General features: G+C 39.0%; 1 protein-coding gene across 2 annotated transcripts; it reads right to left on the bottom strand.

Moving 5' to 3' along the window:
- Positions 1 to 268: 268 nt before the first annotated feature.
- On the bottom strand, positions 269 to 12,867 carry LOC307156937 (myosin heavy chain, fast skeletal muscle-like). Of its 2 annotated transcripts, none has more exons than XM_079868652.1 (41): positions 12,753 to 12,867; positions 12,589 to 12,628; positions 11,306 to 11,520; positions 11,067 to 11,210; positions 10,827 to 10,983; positions 10,693 to 10,720; positions 10,419 to 10,521; positions 10,161 to 10,253; positions 9,974 to 10,037; positions 9,782 to 9,880; positions 9,602 to 9,705; positions 9,383 to 9,521; positions 9,131 to 9,249; positions 8,885 to 9,034; positions 8,627 to 8,797; positions 8,234 to 8,534; positions 8,070 to 8,134; positions 7,883 to 7,970; positions 7,658 to 7,775; positions 7,451 to 7,574; positions 7,211 to 7,347; positions 6,867 to 7,122; positions 6,534 to 6,776; positions 6,251 to 6,427; positions 6,017 to 6,162; positions 5,824 to 5,914; positions 5,351 to 5,740; positions 4,237 to 4,363; positions 3,903 to 4,021; positions 3,620 to 3,816; positions 3,353 to 3,536; positions 3,081 to 3,246; positions 2,477 to 2,601; positions 2,048 to 2,356; positions 1,712 to 1,915; positions 1,504 to 1,629; positions 1,244 to 1,414; positions 1,055 to 1,159; positions 830 to 925; positions 599 to 730; positions 269 to 382 (listed from the first exon to the last, which is right to left on the bottom strand). In XM_079868652.1, the coding sequence occupies exons 1-41, from the start codon at positions 12,849 to 12,851 to the stop codon at positions 368 to 370; spliced, it is 5,937 nt and encodes a 1,978-aa protein (XP_079724778.1). In that variant the 5' UTR covers positions 12,852 to 12,867; the 3' UTR covers positions 269 to 367. The 2 variants fall into 2 exon arrangements, with proteins under 2 accessions (XP_079724778.1, XP_079724779.1); XM_079868653.1 differs by having other exon boundaries at positions 11,306 to 11,524; positions 12,593 to 12,628; positions 12,753 to 12,781.
- Between the last annotated feature and the right edge of the window lie 1,391 nt (positions 12,868 to 14,258).

The raw sequence follows: 14,258 nt of genomic DNA, 5'->3' as shown, positions 1-14,258 counted from the left end.
TAACTATAGCTTTTTTCCAGGTATTATATTTACTTTTTTGATCTCTGGATCATCTGTAGAGGGTTAATTGTGCTAACTGGAAGGCTAGTTCAAAGAATATTGCAATAGTCAATAACATCAATCCAGGGTGGAAACTTTATAGCAGAAATGTTTGAGCGAATGCATTCAGTAAACATGAGAATTCAATTTTATGAAACCTTTTGAATCATAGAGATCAGATATTAGTGTTGTAATAGTGTATCTTGTTGAAAAATCACACAAAGGCTAATTATTTGCTGAAATAAACAGGTTTATTAAGAAAGGTACTTTTACAATGAACATTCATATTATATGACTTCAGTAAATGCTCCTTTCAAGTGTTAAAGATTCATTCTTCTTTAACCTGGGAAAGAAGGAAGAGGCAAACATTAGTCTTATTAACAAAAATGTTCTTCACTTTACATAATGAATAGAATACAGATGTGCAAATGTCATACAGGATATGTAACATCAGCAAAATGCAATTATTATAGTTCCATTACATCTGCTGAAATGTTCATGCATTTGGATAAACAAGTTGAATAAATAATGGGGAAAAAAATCATCTACTTAGTCTAACCTTTCCAGAATCACGGCTCTTAACTCTGAGCTTGTTGACCTGAGACTCAGAAATGTCAGCACGCTCCTCAGCCTCCTCAAGCTCATGCTGCACCTTCCTCAACTTGGACAGGTGAGCATTGGCTTGCTCCTCCTAAAGGTTTTTTATATGGTTCATGTATCATGTTTCATCAAATTAGCATTCCAATATAAATAATTACGGTGTCAAAATGTTCTATTAGATTTTACATACCACTTCTTCAGACTGCCTCTTGTAGACTTTGACCTTCAGCTGCAGTTTGTCAACCAAATCCTGGAGTCTGGTGATGTTCTTCTTGTCCTCGTCAGTCTTCAAAAAATACACATTTACAAAAATTAAGCATTGATCCTTTACTAAAAATAGGCATTGTCAGTACATACACTAGTATACACTACAGACTCTTTTGTCTGAACAGACTTGTGAGGAATATGGTCATACCTGATAAGTGAGCTCTTTCACTCGCCTCTCATATTTGCGGACACCTTTAATAGCATCAGCTCCACGTCTCTGCTCAGCTTCAACTTCAGCTTCAAGCTCACGGACCTAAAGAAAATATTATTTTTATTCAAACAAATCATAATATATCATACTTCACTTTGCCCATATCATAACTATAAAGAGGCTTACTCGGGACTCCAACTTCTGGAGTTGTTTCTTTCCTCCTTTCATGGCCAGATTCTCAGCCTCATCCAGACGGTGCTGCAGGTCCTTCACTGTGATCTCCAGATTCTTCTTCATCCTCTCAAGGTGAGAACTGGTGTCCTGCTCCTTCTTCAGCTCTTCTGCCATCATTGCAGCCTTTTGCATTAATACAGAAAGTCATTAGATCCACATTTTTTTAAGTACGTAAGCGTCTTATGAAACATTTGGCAGCTACTGTTGCTCACATCAGTGATGGCCTTCTTGGCCTTCTCCTCTGCATTTCTGGCTTCCTGTACAGTGTCATCAACTTCACTCTGGACATGAATAAGGTCAGCCTCAAGCTTCTTTTTGGTGTTAATGAGACTTGTGTTCTGCAAAATGGAAAGCAACAGTTTGAACATTTTGAATGATGCTCTCAATTCCCTTAATTTCAGGGAAACAATATGCCCTTACCTGAGAGTGCAACAGCCCAACACGCTCACTGATATCCACTAGCTCTTGTTCAGCCACTTTGCGGCTTCTCTCTGTCTGCTCCAGAGCAGCTCTCAGCTCCTCAATCTCAGCCTGCATCAGATTGTTTCTGCGCTCCACCATGGCCACCTGCTCCTTCATGTCTTCCTGTCCTCTCTGGGCATCATCAAGGTGCAGTTGGGCATCCTGAACATAACAATAGCTTTAGAATGAGCTTTTGATGTGGTTTCTGCTAGGCTGTCCTGACCATATGTTCGATTATTTAAAAAAAATATATGAATGCATCCCAAAGTCGAAAAGAATAATTCCTATGCATACCTTAAGTTGTCCCTGTACATTCCTGAGCTGTTTCTGGGCCTCAGCAGCCTGGCGATTGGAGTGGCTAAGCTGAATCTCCATCTCATTAAGGTCACCCTCCATCTTCTTCTTGATTCTCAGGGCATCATTCCTGCTCCTGATTTCAGAGTCCAGAGTGCCCTGCATGGATTCAATGATTCTCTGGCTGTTCCTCTTGATCTGCTCCATCTCCTCATCCTTCTCTGCAAGCTTCCGGTCAATCTCTCCCTTGATCTGGTTTAGCTCAAGCTGGATACGTAGAATCTTGGACTCCTCATGCTCCAGTGTACCCTATGACAAATAAAGCAACATTTAAACATAAGAATGAAAATGCACACAGTGTATTGATGAATACAACAACACAGTATGATGGTTCTAGCAAGAATTCCATATTGATCTCCAGATACTCACTTCAGCCTCTTCCAGGGCAGTCTGAATCTCTGCCTTCTCAGTCTCCACTGTCTTCTTGGCCTTTTCCAGCTCATGGATGCTCTTACCAGTCTCACCTAACTGCTCTGTCAGATCTGAAATTTCCTCTATAGAAAGAAAAACATATAATATTTATCATAATGCACATTCATTAATCATATGTGCTTACTTTTTAATGCTCACTGAGAATTAGAACATTTAAAGGGATAGTTCACCCAAAAATTAAAATGTTATCATTAATTAATTACTCACCCTCATGTCATTAAAAAACCCATAAGACTTTCGTTCATCTTTGGAACACAAGTGAAGATCTTTTTGATGAAATTTGAAAGCTTTCTGTCCCTCCATAGACAGCTACACAATTGATTATTTGACGCTTCAAAAAGGTTACAAAGAGATCATAAAATTAATCCATATGAATTGAGCTCTCAGATTTCATCAAAAAGATCTTGATTTGTGTTCCGAAGATGAACAAAAGTCTCACGAGTTTGGAACAAAACATGAGGCTGAGTATTTAGTAAAAGAATTTTCATTTTGGGTGAATAATCCCTTTGAGTTTTTTCTAATTTAACGGCTTCATTCTTACGCTGCAGATTCTTGTTCTCTCTCTTGAGGGTCTCCAGATGATCCAGGCTCTCCTCATAGGAGTTCTTCATCTTGAACAGTTCAGTGCTGAGTGAACGAGCCTCTTTCTGAGCACCTTCCAGCTCTGCCTGACCTTCCTCATATTTCTGCTTCCATTCTGCCAGGACCTTTGGTGGAGATATTTTAGGATAGAGTTTGTTTAAAAAAAGTTGAACAAAGCCCATTCCAGCAATACTTTAACAAAGAGAATATAATATGATTAAAACTGTTTACCTTGTCGAAGTTTCTCTGCTTCTTGTCAAGGTTGGCAGCCAAACCATTGGCTCTCTCCACATCAATCATGAGGTCCTCCACCTCACCCTGGAGTCTCTGTTTGGTCTTCTCCAGAGATGCACATTTGGAGTTTACGGCCTCAACTTGTTCCTCTGCCTCTTGCAGACGCTGAGCCAGCTTCTTTCTGTTAAATAATACACATTATTTTGAATTCTAATCTATAAAATAGCTGTGAGAATTGGGAATATTATACAATAATATACATACTTGGACTCTTCAAGCTCCTCAGTGCGCTGGATGGCATCAGTTTCATATTTGGTTCTCCATTGAGCAACCTCACTGTTGGCCTTTGACATTCCCCGCTGCAGCTCAGACTTTGCCTCCTGCTCTTCCTCAAACTGCTCACGGAGCAGGTCGCAGTCATGACGGGCTGATTGCACAGCATGGGCCAGTGCGTTCTTAGCCTAAGGGACAAAGTCGCATAATATTAGCTTGTCTCTACAGTAAAGTAATTGACAAATATGTGCATGAATTGATTATGCTGTATTACCTTAACCTCCTCTTCAATGTGCCTCTTAAGCTCCTCAATTTGCTGAGTGGAAGCTTGTTTGCCTCTGGTGAGCTGAGAAACCAGAGCCTCCTTCTCCTCCAGCTGACGGCCAAACTCACCTGTATAGATTTAGATTCACTGTGTCAGACTTTTCTATGTCTCTATCAGTTTATTTCAAAACAAATGGATGTAAGATTTTATCAGTGTTACAGTCATAAATGTACAGCTGAATAATCTTAATACACTATTATTTTTGATTGATTTTTGTTAATAATTATTGTTAATTATTGACATTAATTACTTTTGATATAATATTAATTTGTTCATGAGTTACCATTTTCAGTTTGAAATCTTGCACTTTGAGTACTGAGATCATTTAACTGACGAACGTTCTCGTCATTCTTGGACTTAGTTTCACTAAGTTGGTCCTCAAGTGTGCGGCACATCTTCTCAAGATTGCCCTGCAAATACAAAAGTCATTAGATATTTGAAAGAACTTCAAGACTTGTTGTATGTGACCCATGCTGGCAAAATCAGTCACAATGAGCACATTTTCAAAAATTAGTTAGTTATTTACTTTTATTGTTATTAATAAAAACCTTCATGTATGATGATGTATGATTTGCTGGAATCAGTTTTCAGGATCCAAAACAAAATCACCTTGCAACCATACCTTAAAATTCCTGGTAATACCACCAAATTTGGCACACACCAAATCAAAACCAAATATCTATAGGAAAAATATATATACATTTTTTTTCCATGATACCACAATAGTTTGATTAACATTAATGAGACAGCAGCAACCTACTGAGACCTACTGTAATTCACGTATTTAATATAATGTTATATATCAGATGTTTTTTCCCAACAGTTAACCAAACGTTCACTTAAGGCATAACAGATAATGTTTGCATGAATATTCGCCAAGACAGATATTTTGAAATACTGCAATTCTGTGTATATGTGTATATCGGGATTACGTGCTGTCTGAGAGGCGTCTTTGTGCGCACTTTGTGTTGATCTGTCAGTCAGTGCGAGTAAGATCGTTTTGTTTACATCAGCATGAGTTTAAAAATCATATTTCATTGGTTCAGACTTATGCCATCGAGAATTCGCTATGAATATTAAAACTTGTGGTGAGGGGAAGCACCAGTCGTTGAGAAGCGAGCAAAGAAAAATGGAAATTTTTCATGGATTATTAAAACAAAGGAAAGATTTAGGAACATTTTACATTTTACCTCTCAGAAAACGTAAAAATAAAGATAATTATAGATGTTTAATTACTACTTGGAGCCCTGGGATGACTAGCCCTGGGCTTCTAAATAAAAAATAAAAAATTAAATTCGACCAAAATTTACATTTGCCTGTAGCTCGAAATTAGCACATGCATATTCGACTCATTTTGCCAGCATGGATCACATACATGCTTTAGAATATTCCCCAACCTTTGCTTTGGCAACAGCTTCCATGTTGCTGGAAAGATCATCAATCTCCATTTTGAATTCACTCTTCTCTTTCTCAAGCTTCTGCTTGACACGCTGCAGGTTGTCGATTTGCTCTCCCAACTCGGCCACAGTGTCTGCCTGCTTCTTGCGGAGGGCAGCAGCAGTAGATTCATGCTGGAGGGTGGACTCTTCAAGATCACGACGCAGCTTCTGGAATTCAGCTTCACGCTTCTTATTCATCTCAATCTGAGCAGAAGTGGCTCCTCCAGCCTCCTCAAGCCTCTCACTGATCTCCTCAAGTTCCCTGGAGAGATCAGCTCTCTGCTTCTCAACCTTGGCACGAGCAGCGCGCTCAGCCTCGATCTCTTCCTCCAGTTCCTCAATGCGGGCCTATGGTGGAAAGTAATTAATTAGATTTTTGGTGATCTGCATTTGATCATAATGATGTAATGTTTGAAAAAATCTCAAAATACCTGAAGCTCCTTGATCTTCTTCTGGAGTTGAGCACCCAGAGATTGTTCATCTTCTATCTTGCTGAGCAGCTGGCTTGTTTCAAAGTCTCTCCTGTTGGTGTTCAACAATAAGTAGTTGTAAAAAAAAAAAAACATAACACAACAACAACATTTTTAAAAATAAAAGAAATACAAGATTTCCTGCTTTATTTACTTTTTTATTTTCTCATCAGATTGCTGCTTGTCATTTTCCAGGTCCATGACGGACTCTTGGGATAATTTCAGGTCTCCTTCAAGCTTTCTCTTAGCTCTCTCCAGGTCCATGCGGAGCTTCTTCTCTTGTTCAAGGGAACCCTCAAGCTACAGGACAATGATATATAAAATATGTTCACAGCAGAAAACAGTTGATTTGATGAATTAATATACTTAGTTTACATAATCAACTCACATCATCAACTTGTTGCTCAAGCTTTGTCTTGGCTTTGGTCAGGGTGTTGACTTTGTCCTCCTCGGCCTGAAGATCATCCAGTGTCTGCTGATGTGCCTCTTGGAGGGCTTTCTTCTCTTTCGTAAGCTTAGCAATGCTCTCATCCTGAGCTGTCATTTCCTCAGTCAAGTTCTTGACCTGTATGATTTTTTGTTCCAAATAAGCTTAAATATGACAATTCATATTCTATATCAATTTATAAGACAGAGATTAAATCTAATCTTAAACCAACTCAATTTCTAACCTTATTCTCAGTGGCATGTTTCTCCTTCTCCACTTTAGCCAAGGTGAGCTCCAGGTCATCAATGTCTTTCTTCAGCTCAGAGCACTCATCCTCCAGTTTCCTCTTCTTGGCTGTCAGTTCAGCATTGATTTCTTCCTCATCCTCCAGTCTCTCAGTTGTCTCCTTGAGTTTAGCTTCAAGCTGGATTTTGCTTTTAATCAGACCCTCACACCTCTCCTCAGCATCTGAGAGACCCTCAGATTCCTGTTAGTAAAATAGATTGCTATTTCATTGGAAACAACCTTGCTCATTTTTAATGTAGCCAAAATTCAGTTAATTATAAAATATACTCACAGATGCTACTTGCAGCTGCAGATCATTTTTCTCTTGCAGCAGTGATACCATCTTCTCTTCAAGCTCCTTCTTTTTGGCTTCAGCCTTAACCAAAGCCTCTTTGCATTTTGTAAAGTCCTCTTTCATGGTTGCCAGCTCCTTCTCAGTCTCTGCACTCTGAAGCAGAGGCTTAATCTTGTAATAAACCTTCATCCATGGCCAGTGTTTGACATTCATGAATGAACGGATGTTGTATTGGATGGTGTAAACCGACTCCCTGTGAATAATTCATCATTAAATGGCATAATCATCATTAAGTTTGCACAGTTATCATTGATGTCATCTTTACTCATGACAATAATCACCTCCTCTCCATCATTTTCACATACTCCTTCCTTGTCAGGAAACCACGACAGAGAGCCTGAGTCATTGTGACCAGAGCAGCCAGTTTCTCATCTCGCATCTCCTCAAGAGCACCCAGAAGACCAGCTTTGAAGAACACCTGAATTTATGTAAAACAGTAAATCAAAATATATTGATTTAAACTGTCTAAGCTAAATGACCATGATCACTGAATCTTGAAATTTGTAAAGCTAAATATAAACCTTTGTATGTCCAAATCTGTAGTCGTCATGATTAACGTCGATGGATCCCAGAAGTTTCTCACTGGCCTTCTTGTTATCCATAAACTGTCCGTCTGGGATAACACCAGCATTCAGCACCTTGTATCTGTGGAAAATGTATCAAAATACTTCATATCTTTTAATTAGGAGCCTCCTCGGAAATGTTGTTTTCATGTGGTCCCAATTTACCTCTGCTTAAAGTCACCATATTGGATTCTGCTGGGGAAGCCCTTTGTGCAAATTCTGATACCCTCCAGAACACCGTTACACCTCAGCTGGTGGATAACCAGGAAGTTCTGCATGAGACCTATAACGAACAGTTTACACCATGCACTTGGTAATTTAACTTCATCATATATATTGAGAACTAAAATATTGATATATACGTAAAAAAAAGCAAAAAAAAAACTTTACCTGGAGTCTTGGTCTCATTAGGAATCAGGCAACGCACAAAGTGAGGGTGAGTGGCCCTTAAGTTGGTCATGAGTTTGCCCAAGTTCTCCTGTGGAGAATAGAAAAAGGTTGGCATGCTTTGTATTTCTTTTTTTATTAATTTTTTTTAAATAAAGCAATATTGCTGTGATGTCATCTCTATACATACCCTGAACTGGGAGGACACAGTCTGCATGGAGCCACCCTTCTTCTTGCCTCCCTTTTTAGTAGTATCTATTGAGATAAACATACAAAGGAACATGTATAAATGCAAAAACAAGAAAGAAAGTTTAAAACTGAATCAAAGTTTTGTTAAATAGATTTTTTCTTTACCCTCAACATCAACTGGGTAGAGAGAAGCCAGCAGTTTGACAGAAGACTTCTGGTACAGCTGCACAACAGAATCATTCAGTGGATCCTTGTTCTTTTCCAACCAGCCAGTGACATTGTAGTCCACAGTTCCAGCGTAGTGAACCAGGGAGAAGTGGGCTTCAGCCTTGCCTTTGGCAGGTTTTGGTTTCTCGAAAGCTTTGCTCTTGCCAAGATGCTGATCATATAGCTTGTTCTTGAAGGAAGCATCTGAAGCCTTGGGGAACATGCACTCCTCTTCAAGGATGGAGAAGATACCCATGGGCTGTTTATAAAAGAATGTTGTTTATTATCAAAAATAGGAGATTTTGAGAATAGGATCAATGGAAATTAATAAATTCATAAACCATTGATAACCTTCTCAATGAGCTCAATGCAAGAAGCCAAGTCCATGCCGAAGTCAATGAAGTCCCAAACAATGCCCTCCTTCTTGTACTCCTCTTGCTCCAGCACAAACATGGTGTGGTTGAAAAACTGTTGCAGTTTCTCATTGGTGAAGTTGATGCACAGTTGCTCCATGCTGTTGTACTGGAGGACAAAAAATGACAGAAACATTTACTACCTTCAGAATATCATTCATTTTGACATAAAAAGAGATAAAATAATCATTCTTACATCAAAGATCTCAAAGCCAGCAATATCCAGCACGCCAATGTAGAAATTTCTTTGTTGTTTTGTGTCCAACATCTGGTTGATACGAATGACCATCCACAAGAACATCCTCTCATAGATAGATTTGGCCAAGGCGCTAACAGAGTTGTACACCTGTAAGTAGAATAGAGTGGACATTTTATTCTGCTTCTGCAATAATTAGCCAGAATTTTAGGTTAAACACATGGCATGCTGGAAATGTTACTATACCTGTGCCACGGTCTGGCCTTTGGTCACATACTCATTTCCGACCTTGACTCTGGGGTAGCACAAAGCCTTCAGCATTTCAGAAGAGTTCAAACCCAGAAGGTAGGCGATTTTGTCAGCCTCTGTTAAATACATTTTAAAATAAATGATCTTTGCTCTATAGAGTCTTTTGTGTAATATTATAATAAATCAGGCACCAGGTACTCTTCATTTTATTTTCAGATTTATTGATATACAGGATAACACAAGTCTCACCCTCATTGCCATCAGGCTCAGCCTGCTCCTCACGCTGCTTCTGCTTGAACTTCATGTTACCATGATGAAGCACAGCTCCAGTGAACTTGTAGATGCACACTTTATCCTCACTTGTGAAACCAAGAATGTCAATAGCGTCCTGTAAATTACAGAGAATAATAAAATATATGATTTGCCATATTTAAATAGAATGTCAATATTCAAATAGCAATGACTCACATCAGTAGCATCCAGCTCAACTTTATCATCAATGCTGGCCACTGTGATCTGACCCTGACTGCACATGGGGAAGTCATAGGGGTTGGTGGTGATGAGCGTCATTTCTGTGAAATACAGAGCATTTATGAAAGAGCATCTTGCAATATTATCTGAAACATTTTATGAAATATGTGCACCTACCAACAATCTCAGGCTTATGGTTGGTCATCATTTGGTAGAAGATGTGGTAGCCTCTCTCATCTGGAAGCTGGAATGACACTCTAGACTTCTCCAGCAGATCTGTTGAGAGAATATACTTGAGGCACAATCATCTGAAGAGTGACAGATAAAGACAAATGTTCAGGATGGATCAATGAAATCATGTCCACCTACATGTCTCAATGTCAGCACTAGCCAGTTTTCCAGTGGTGCCGAAATGAATTCTGATGAATTTACCCTGTTTAAATCATAATAGCATAATACATAAATAATAATTATTATAATCTATTTATAGAAAACTCTGTACAGTAAAATGTAACAACTGACCACCTGTACTGTAAATAAACAGTAGTTAACTTACAAAACGAGAGGAGTTGTCATTTCTCACAGTCTTGGCATTACCATAAGACTCAAGCAGAGGGTTGGCAGCAATGATCTGGTCCTCAAGAGAGCCCTGTGATGTTTGAAGGGTTTTCATTTATTTTCAATTGTTTTTCTATTTCATGACTAAACACAATTTATAGGCATTTCACAAATTTACATATCGTATAGTTTGTGAGATGAGTGTAAATCATCATCTTTTAAAATAATATACATGACATAGTTTTGTATCTCGTACCTTTATTTTACTGGCCTCTTTCTTGACACCTGACACTGCAACTGTGGCAAAGTACTGGATGACACGTTTCGTGTTCACAGTCTTTCCAGCACCAGATTCTCCACTGGTTTATAAGAGATTAGAAGACCGAAGATTGAAAGACATGTGGACTTTTCAAAGTATATTCAATCTTTGTTCAATCTTAAAATCTATTTTGTAAATATCTCCATAAATGTTCCATCTATGTTATACTTTTCATTTTTGTCATGGTCTGAAATTAAATTAAAATACTTACGTGATTAGGATGGACTGATTTTCTCTATCTGTCGATTGAAATTTGTAACATATCCGGTAAATATTTATTATATTAAAAGCAACATCTAATTCATCTTAATGAATTCTATAGAATTCAATTCCATAATGTCTTACCAGTCTGCATGAACTGATAGGCATTGTCAGAGACAGAGAAGATGTGGGGTGGGGCCTCCATACGCTTTTTGCCTCTGTAGGCAGTCACCACTTCTGCATCATACACTGGGAGCCACTTGTAGGGGTTCACAGTTGCGCAGAACAGTCCAGAGTAGGTCTGAAATGAGCAGAGACATGGTCAGATTCCAACAACACAGAAAAAATTAACTTAAATGCTTTTTATGTCGTTTCAGAACTTACGTAGATCATCCACGCAGCATAACGCTCTTTGAGGTTATACAGCACAGAAGCTTCATTGAGATGGGTCATCATGGCCATGTCCTCAATCTTGTCATACTTGGGAGGATTCATTGGGTAGACATCTTGTTCCTTAACAACTCTCTCCTATAAATTTGATAAATTAAATATTAGATATAAAAGAAAACAATGTAATAAGTAATTTAATGACCATCTAACATGAAATGGAAATTCAAATTTACCTCCTGAGTATCAAGCAAAACAACTGTGACTTTGCCACCGTCTTTGCTCTTGATTGTTCCCTTGAGGTACAACTCTTTGACATCAGCCACATAGCAGGCAGCCTTGCCATCAAATGGTTTGGCCTGAGCCTCCATTCTCTCCCTCTCAGGCTTACGAAGGTAAATGGCAGCTTTGCCATAAGCGGCCATCTCTGCGTCCGTACTCATGGTGGCGGCTTACTAAAGAGAGAAAATATCAACTTATCCATTACAAATTTCATAAATATTCAACAAAGGCAAGACACATAAAATATAAACACACATGAATTGTGTTAGGAAAGAGGCATACTACTAAGTTTAGGCTTACACATGAATACAGACACATAAAACAATACTAGATAGACATTTAGATAGCAAGCAAGAAGCAGGTAAGGGGCCCATTAATGGCAAAAATGTCGATTGAATATGTTTTTCTGGTGATGAAATTGAAATGCTGGTATCAGGGGACGGTTTCAGGACAATACAGAGATTTTCACTGCCGACTATTAGTCTTACTTGTGGACTCTCAGCCCGAGTGCATCCTCCTGCTGCGAGTATGAACGAAACGGACATTACATTGCATGTGTGTACTCACTAATGCTCACAAAGAGAGCTAAAGAGAAGTTTTTCTCCTCTGTAGATAAGTGTACTTTAATTTTTTTCTCTCAATGGATGCATAAGATTTTTCTAAAAAATATTAAGAAATTTCTGTGACAGATTTTTTTTTATTATTAATTCAATATTTTATGATAAAACTTAAGACATTTCTAATGATTTATGGTTATGCAAATGTCATCATGGATTATTATAGCAACACTGCATCCCAATTTTGAATTTAATCAGACCAACAGTTCTGTAGTTAGAGCCAATTTCATGTTTCGATCTATTATAGCATCATCAATTGGCCCTTTCCCGCTTCTTTTTCTGTTTCCACAAACTGAGTCTGCACAGAAATGTGTCGAATGTTCTCTATATTTGGGCCAATAACTTTCCCACAAGGGTTTTTATGGGCTCTCATAGACTCAAAAGTGGAAGAAGAAAAACAGAATTCAATACAAATAGGTGCCTATGTTTGACACATAAATAAAGGGTCAATGGGACCCCTTCCTTAAATTCATCTTACTAATACATTTTAAATACATTTCTTTGTAAATAAATTACATACGTTTTTTAAAAACAGCATGCTTCTCCAGTTTTCGTCTATAATACAGACTATAACAACTGTTTTCATCTACCCTAATCCACACACTGAATCTTAAGCTCACTTGCCTTTTGTCCTTGAGACCTGATGAAATGTTCACTACCCTTGGATTAAAAAGATCAATTCATTAAAATGTATTAATATAAATAAAAACACAATTACTTTGAGTACAGACGCATAAGTGATGATGTTAAATTCCTTTCATTCACAGTCAGCATTGGATCTTACCACTTGATGGAACTTCTGAGGTCTTCTCTGCATCTCTTCTGGTCTACCCTCTTGGCTTTTATAGATTTTGATCATGCACACGAAGCAGAATCTATTCATGGGCAACCTTGAGCTTTCTTGACCCATTTTTTTGACCCATGAGCTTTCTTGACACAAGAAATTTATGGACAGACTCACAGACATCCTACCTAATGAAATCAGTTATAAATCAAACATTTAATGCTTCAAAATATATAGGTCACAGCTTCCATCTCAAAGTTCATGTGTATTATAATTATTTATTTTTAGTCTATTATTAGTCTATTACTATCTTACTTTGACATATGACACACACTGAAGTAAATAAATCCTTTTTTGGGATGAGGGTACATTCAGCCACCCCTCTCCCTTTTTTGAATCGGAAAACATTTCACCTTTTCACCCATGGAAGTTATTGTAGCAGGCTAATAGGGCAGCAATTGGGCTAAACAATCAAATATGTTACAGATCTGACAAGATATATAGTTCAAGAATATAGAAGAATATAGAAAAATACTGTAAAATATGTCTAATACAGTGAAAACACACAACAAGTGTCAGTTCCCTTTCAGTCAGTCACGTTTGACGTAGTCGATCATGTCGACTGAATGGGATCACGCCAGGGAGCCAGTCATCTTCGAGTAGTATACAAATGAGCCAATGGACATTGGCCTGCATGAATTGCATCACACGCTCCGTATTTTTTCTAAAGATTGTTTTGTTGACGGCCGGTTGAGGGCGGAAGTGGTGAGTGCTTCACTGAAAAGTGTTGCCGTGGTAATTCCCATGTGTGCTCCGGCACTGGTGACGGATCACATTTCTAAAAGAGCATCACAGGTGTGTTTGCGTCTTTTTAAAGATGCCATTCCATCCGTGTGTTTCTGGGTGCGGTAGGGCTCTGTCCCCCTCTGACAGTCACGATAAATGCATCATGTGTTTGGGCTTACAGCATGCTGAAGCAGCTTTCGTGGATGATTCATGTTCTCATTGTGTGGACATGATCATCTCGGTGTTGAGATCGAGACTCGCCTTTGTTAAAAGGAAGGGCGCAGTCCCCACACGTATGCCCCGCTCTAGAACATCCTCTGGGTCAAGCATGGAGCGCCGCAGGATGTGAGTGATCTGAGGATTACGGTGAGGGGAAATCCGCCCGGCAAAGCCCCGTGGATCCCTCCCTCCTCTCTTACACTGCAGCCGGTGGAGCTCCCCGAGGAACGTGCTGGTCCCTCTGTAGTGGACTGACCAGTCGTTTCATTTGGGGCTCTTCCAGAGGACAGGATGTCCATTGCAGCATCGGAGGGAGAGCTGTGCTCTGGACATAGCGACTCAGCTCCGTTGCCTCCCTCTGGGAAGGCAACGCTGCCCAAGCCAGATCCTGAGATGTCAGCTATGCTGAAAAGGGCCGCCGAGGCGGTAGTGCTCGTCTGGAATTCTCCATCATGTCCTGAACTGTCTCGGTTGGATGATTGGTTTCCCAGGGCTGGTTCT

This window comes from Squalius cephalus, assembly GCF_949319135.1.
Source record: "Squalius cephalus genome assembly, chromosome: 4".
Classification (NCBI taxonomy): domain Eukaryota; kingdom Metazoa; phylum Chordata; class Actinopteri; order Cypriniformes; family Leuciscidae; genus Squalius; species Squalius cephalus.
Note: the sequence above shows the minus strand (reverse complement) of the source record. Positions and strands in the feature narration are given on the sequence as shown.